The 5,897-nt window shown below is 41.6% G+C and overlaps 1 protein-coding gene across 1 annotated transcript; it reads right to left on the bottom strand.

Moving 5' to 3' along the window:
* Positions 1-543: 543 nt before the first annotated feature.
* On the bottom strand, positions 544-3,808 carry LOC119804410 (plastin-3-like). Its single transcript, XM_038315833.2, has 3 exons — positions 3,680-3,808; positions 2,361-2,456; positions 544-813 (listed from the first exon to the last, which is right to left on the bottom strand). The coding sequence occupies exons 1-3, from the start codon at positions 3,776-3,778 to the stop codon at positions 598-600; spliced, it is 411 nt and encodes a 136-aa protein (XP_038171761.2). The 5' UTR covers positions 3,779-3,808; the 3' UTR covers positions 544-597.
* Between the last annotated feature and the right edge of the window lie 2,089 nt (positions 3,809-5,897).

Below are 5,897 nucleotides of genomic sequence, written 5' to 3'. Positions count from 1 at the left end.
AGGCTCTGGGGAATGTAACTAAGTTTGTAGAGTGCTTGCCTAGGGTGCGTGAAGTTCTGGGTTTAAATTGTAACACTCTTAAAACTGCAGATGGAGAATCAGAAACTGAGGGCCATTCTTTATGACATAGTGAGTTCGAGGTCAGCCTGAGACACATGGAATGCTTGACTCAATATAGATGACTAGATTAAAAAACTCAAATGTACAAAACAGAAGACTCTTTTCTCCAAATAAATAAATGTCGGGGTTAATAAAACTTAAACCTGACTTACCAAAAAAAAAAAAAAAGATATATCAGTAAAAACCAAAACAAAACGTTTGTTTACTAACTAGTCTCATGATAGTACCCTGGATTTTTATTTTCTTTTTTAGTCTTGGCTGTGCTAGACAAGAGTGCTGGCACTGAGCCACACTAATGATTTTATTTGCAATTTTTTTTTCTGTCACCATCTCCATCCGGCAGTTTCCAGTTGTCACTGAGCACTGCATTTGCTTTTAGCGCATTCTTGCAAAAGCCAAATGGACAAAGCAGCTCATGGGGTTGGCATCGCAGCATTTAGGCCTCTGGGTTCTTATGCTACAGACTGCACATTAAAGTCACAGAACTTTTACATTACCTTCTAGTAGAGTCCAGTCAGTGTCCTGGTTTTCAGGCTTAGTAAGTGCTGGATATTTATTAAAGAGGTTAGCTACAAAAGCTAAGTTCAGTTTGGGGTTTCCGCTGACAACATCAGCAGGGGTAACAAACTGTCGGCAACCCAATTTATCGGCTTGTTGAAGCATACTTTCAGCTCTCTTCAAGTCATCTGTTTCCTGTTTAAGCTAAAGAAGACATCTTTGAAAGGCCATCCAAAAATATATATAAATTGCCCCTATAATCATAGGCTGGGAAATGGATCGTTCAGTTAACACATGGTACTTTTTATATAATCATTTTGTAAATGTAGAACCAGGAGGCACAGGTTTTGTAGTACCTTTAATTTCCCCAAGATGGCGCCAGAACACATGTCTAAAGAATGAATAAAGCACTTACTTCACTGGGATTATTTCTCATGCCAAAATGCAGAGGGGGAAAAAAGATGTTAGTCATTTTTTTTCAGCCATAATTCTTTGAAGATTCAATTTTAGATATGTATAGTTTCATAAAAACCCCTTTTAAAAAAAAAAAACAAATCTCTTCCACCCCCGTATGTCTGAGCATGCAGAATTCCTGGATGAAGGTTGTTGTGAGCTACTTGAAGTAGGTGTTGGAAAGATCACTATGGTCTCACCAAGAGTAGCAAGCACTCTTAACAGCTGAGCTATCTCTCCAGGCCCTTATTTCTTACTTAATGGAACATATTTGAAAAACCAAGCAAGCACACCCTTGGAGTTAAAAGGGATGTTTGGGCTGGGCAGTGGTGGTGCATGCCTCTAATCCCAACACTTCAAAGCAGAGGCAGGAGTGTCTCTGTGACTTTAACTTCAGCTTTGTCTACAGAGCAAGTTCCAGCACAGCCAAGGTTACACAAAGACACCCTGTTTTGAAAAAAAAAAAGAACAAGAACAACAACAAAGTAAATAAAAACTAAAAAAGGAAGCGGGTGTTTGCAGCAGTAGGAGACAGCAGCCTGGAGGTCGGAAGAGAGCTTTGTAGGGGCAGATTGAAAGAAATGGGCAATATTTTATAAGAATTTAGATCTAAGAAGATCAATTTAGCCCAAATTCTAGAGCCAGTGGCAAATCATGGATGGCTATTCCGGGAAGACACAAAAGAATGTAGTAGGAAAAATCAAATGGGGAGAATTTGCTGGTGTGACAGCTCACCTTGACTGTCAGCAGGACTTAGAGTGACCTAGGAGACACACCTCTGAGCATGGCTGTGATTGTATTTCCAGAGAGGGCAGGATACCCCAAATAGTTCCCCATAATGAATAAACTGGCCTTTAACCCTATGCACGGTGAATAAAGAAGAGTCTGTATCTCTCCATACTCGCTTTGAAAGTGTTATGTCATTCATAAAATCCAGTACCACCATAATTATGGAACTCACAAATGATCTAAATAAATCAGGATACTTTGTCTCTTGTGAGTCACATGTACCACATCCTTTAAAATATTCTTAAAAGCGTCAACACGACTACATGAAGGTACATAGAAATTTTGAACAAAATTGTTTGGGTGTGGCACTTGCATTTAACCCCAGCAGTCAGAAAGCAGAGGCAGGTGGACCTCTATGAGTCTGCCAGTCTGCTCTACACAGCAAGTTCTAGGCTGGGTAGGGCTACATAGCAAGACCTTGTCTCAACAAAACCAAAGAAAACAAGGAACAGACAACACTAGTATAGGACTGTAGAATTTAAAAGAATACCCGTACTTATATTGAAACCTGACATGTTAATATCTATCCGTGGTTCACCTTCCTTCTGTCCTTTTGGTGCAATTTGGTTGAGCAGATGGAAATAGGCTTTGGAGTCCTACAAAAGAGTTGAAGATATCAGTGTGATCATGTGTGCTGAGAGGAACCGCATCTTACTGTCCTGTGGTGACAAGGACATTTCAATCACTTGTGTGTGTGTGTGTGTGTGTGTGTGTGTGTGTGTGTGTAAATAGATAGCGTTCTTCTCTGTCTTCTTATTTGAGAGATCTTTACCAAGAAAGTCCATCTGTCTTGAATTTGATTTTGTTAAAGCTTTCCCATGTATTGATGTCATCAACACAATAAAGCTAGTGCATGTTTCTGTACCTTCACTGAATTACTGAAGTCAAGAAGCTTGACAGATAAAGCAAGCATGAAAGAGAAGAGCAGAAATCCCGGAAGCGTGTGGAAAGAGAAAATAAACACATTATATCACTACAAATCACAATAAATATCAACCTCTAGAGACAACATCTGCCATGTTAATTATGTATTTAATTAAAAGTAGAACTGAAAGTCTTAAAAGAGATACAAATATGGTTGGTAAAATAACATTTAACCTTTTAGGATTGGAATACATGTAGCAAAACAAATTCATTTCTCCCCCTCTCCCACTGAGCCAGGTACTGAGGTTAAGGCCTCACATGACCAACAAATGCAATAATTTTTTGCTTTTCAAAAACATTTAAAAAAGAGATTTCCACTGACTATGCACATTGGTATATGCCTGTACATATTCTTTAGGAAGGTGCAGGAAAATTGCAAAATTTGAAGCCAGCCTGACTGACACAGTGAGCTGCAGCCCCAACCTCGAATACAAAGTGAAATCATATCTGAAAAAAACCAAACTGGACTCAGATACTAGAGGGTTTGCCTGGCATGTGTGAAACCCTAGGTTTAATTCCAAATCCCTGACAAAACTGAGTATGGCAACTCATATCATCCTCAACTACATAGCTGATCTGAGGCCAGCCTGGGCTACAGAAGACCTTGCTTCAAACAACAAACACAAAACAAACAACAAAACCAAGAAAAATAGAATCATATAGATATGGTGGCATGTGTCTCTATGGCAGCACTCAAGAAGTAGAAACAAAATCACAGTAAGTTTGAGGCCAGCCTTGTCTACAACAGTGATGCCCATGCTACATAGCAAGAGTCTTTCTCAAAACACAAGAGGCAGCAAGGCATGGTGACACTGTTTAATTTTGCTTTGTTAAAATGGAATAAAACCTCCTGAGTCATTACAACTCCCCAAATTCTGGTGCTTTGCATAGTTACCTTGATGTCAGCACTGAAGTTGTTGATCGTTTGCCAGCCTGAGTTTTCCAGATGAAAGTTGGCCCATCTCAGCAGAAGCTCTTCTGGAGACAATTTCATAAGCTCCTCCAAAGTCTCACCATCTCGAAGCAAAGCTTCCAGTGCTTGTGGGCATAAACCCTTCAGTCATTATGTGAAATGCTAGTGGCCATGCCCCCCCCCCTTCTTTCTCTCTCTCTGAGTTTTACTTTGAGATAAACTCAAGTCAGCCTCAATCTCATGATCTCCCTGCCCCAAACGCTGGGATTACAGGCAGAGAGCAGTGTACGGCCCGGGTCTACCCTTGTTCCTGGGGCTCATCATGAGGACAGTTTCTGGTCAGCTAACTAATCATCCTGTTTGTTCCTGTGCTCCCTCTGCCCTGCCTGGTGATTAGCTGTAGGGCAGTGTTGACTCCATTGTTGGTATGGTAATTTTTCACCTGCCTGGGTGGAGATCCTTGCACAGCAGCAGTGAGGTATATAAGGATTTCCCCAAAGTTAAATAAATGGCATTCGCCTGATATCCTTTCGAATGACCCAGGTCTCTTTGTGTGTTTTTTCAATCTCCAGACCCTTGCCCGACTCGCAAATGGTATGGTGGCGCGCGAACTGTACCGAGGGGGTAACACAGAAACGGGTGTTACAGAGCAGCATACTTAGTTTCACCCAGTCTTCTGACGCTTTGTTCGGTGGTAATAGAGATGTAAATTCTACTACAACCGATTTCTAGCTTTGAGACACCCAGAGTCTGTGCTGAGGAGATGGGCTCAATCAGCAAAGGAGCTCCTGCAAAAACACATAGGGGCTCGAGTTCAATTGAGTTCAATCACCTATGTGAAAAAGTCAAGTATGTCGGCTCAAGTCTGTACTCTTAGAACTGTAGAAATGGAAGCAGGGGCTCCTCTGGGGCTTGCTGCCCAGCAGTCTAGCCAAACTGGTGAGCTCCAGATTCAGTGATAGACCTTGTGCTGGGACTGGAGAGAAGAACTTGTTGGTAGATTGCTTGCTATGCAAGTATGAGGACCAGAGCTTGGATTCTGCCACACTGAAGAAAGCTGGTTGCAGAGGTGTGCATCTGTAATCCCACTGTTGGGGAGGTGGAGACAGAAGGATCCCTGGGGCTTGCTACCAAATTGGTAAGCTGGCCATTCAGTGAAAGACTGTCTCAAAAACTACAGTGGAGAGTGCTTTAGGAAGGCACCCTATGTTGATTTGTGGCCTCCACTCACACATGCATACACACTTGTAAATCACATGTCCTCCTCTCCATAAACACATGTACTCACCCCCATGACCCCCCCACACACAGAAAAAAGCCCTAGGTGGATAGAGACTGAGGTAGACACCAGTGTCAATCTCTGCATTGTTGCATCTTTATAGTAAAATCAAATGTGAACTGTCATGCATATGTTCGCAACCGCTGAAGAACAGAGGTGTACGGGTTGTTTTCCTGAATAGCTCTGTGTTTTCTCTAGTTAACATCTGCTCATTTCAGCTAAATGCAAGAGAAAGAGGGGAAAAATCACTCATAAATATCTTTTAAAATAACAACTGGGTTCCATTACCTTCATTCCTGCCTAATTCAATGTCAGCGAACAAGCCAATCTTAATAATCTGCCAGAGCAGTCCCAAAACCAGATGAGGTTTCCCCGCCCGCAAATCTTCGGCACCAATGTTCACAACGTGACACCCAATGGCAGAAGCAGAGTTCAGTGCCAAGTTCAAGTTTTCCTGCAAGACAGCCAAATTATACACTTCTTGACCTTTCTTGCCCCACCCAGTCTACTTTTGCCTTCACTGAAAATAACACTAAGAAATCAACACAAGGTATTAGATCCATCCACCCAACATTCACAGCAAACAGAATTCTGCATCAAAAAGCAAAGCAGCAAATCTCTGCCTTGTTCCTATTATTTTTGTAGAATTCTACAGGAAGTGGACTTTTTTTTGGTCTCCTTGAATTCTGCTGATTTTAACGTAAAAAGTCAAGTAACCAAAGTAAATGTATCCATGTGACTAGTGTCACGTTTCTAAATTGCCTTAATGTGAGTCCAGCAGTACATGGCATACAACCTACACATCTCAAGGGACAGTCCTGACCCAAGGAACGTTGGTATACTAATCTACTACTACTCACTCACTGGGAAACGAAAAATGCTCCATCCCTTCAGCATATGAGCTAAGTTAATAGCTTATGT

Source organism: Arvicola amphibius, chromosome X (genome assembly GCF_903992535.2).
Source record: "Arvicola amphibius chromosome X, mArvAmp1.2, whole genome shotgun sequence".
Taxonomy (NCBI): Eukaryota; Metazoa; Chordata; class Mammalia; order Rodentia; family Cricetidae; genus Arvicola; species Arvicola amphibius.
Note: the sequence above shows the minus strand (reverse complement) of the source record. Positions and strands in the feature narration are given on the sequence as shown.

Bases quoted from the DNA above. Each gene is read 5' to 3' on its own strand.
- LOC119804410 (XM_038315833.2), bottom strand. From the start codon at position 3,778: ATGAAATTGTCTCCAGAAGAGCTTCTGCTGAGATGGGCCAACTTTCAT. The intron at 2,457-3,679 runs GTAACTATGCAA...ACTCTTTTGTAG, and splicing joins ACTTCAGTGCTGACATCAAG to GACTCCAAAGCCTATTTCCA. The intron at 814-2,360 runs ATAAGTACGGGT...TAGCTTAAACAG, and splicing joins TTAACATGTCAGGTTTCAAT to GAAACAGATGACTTGAAGAG.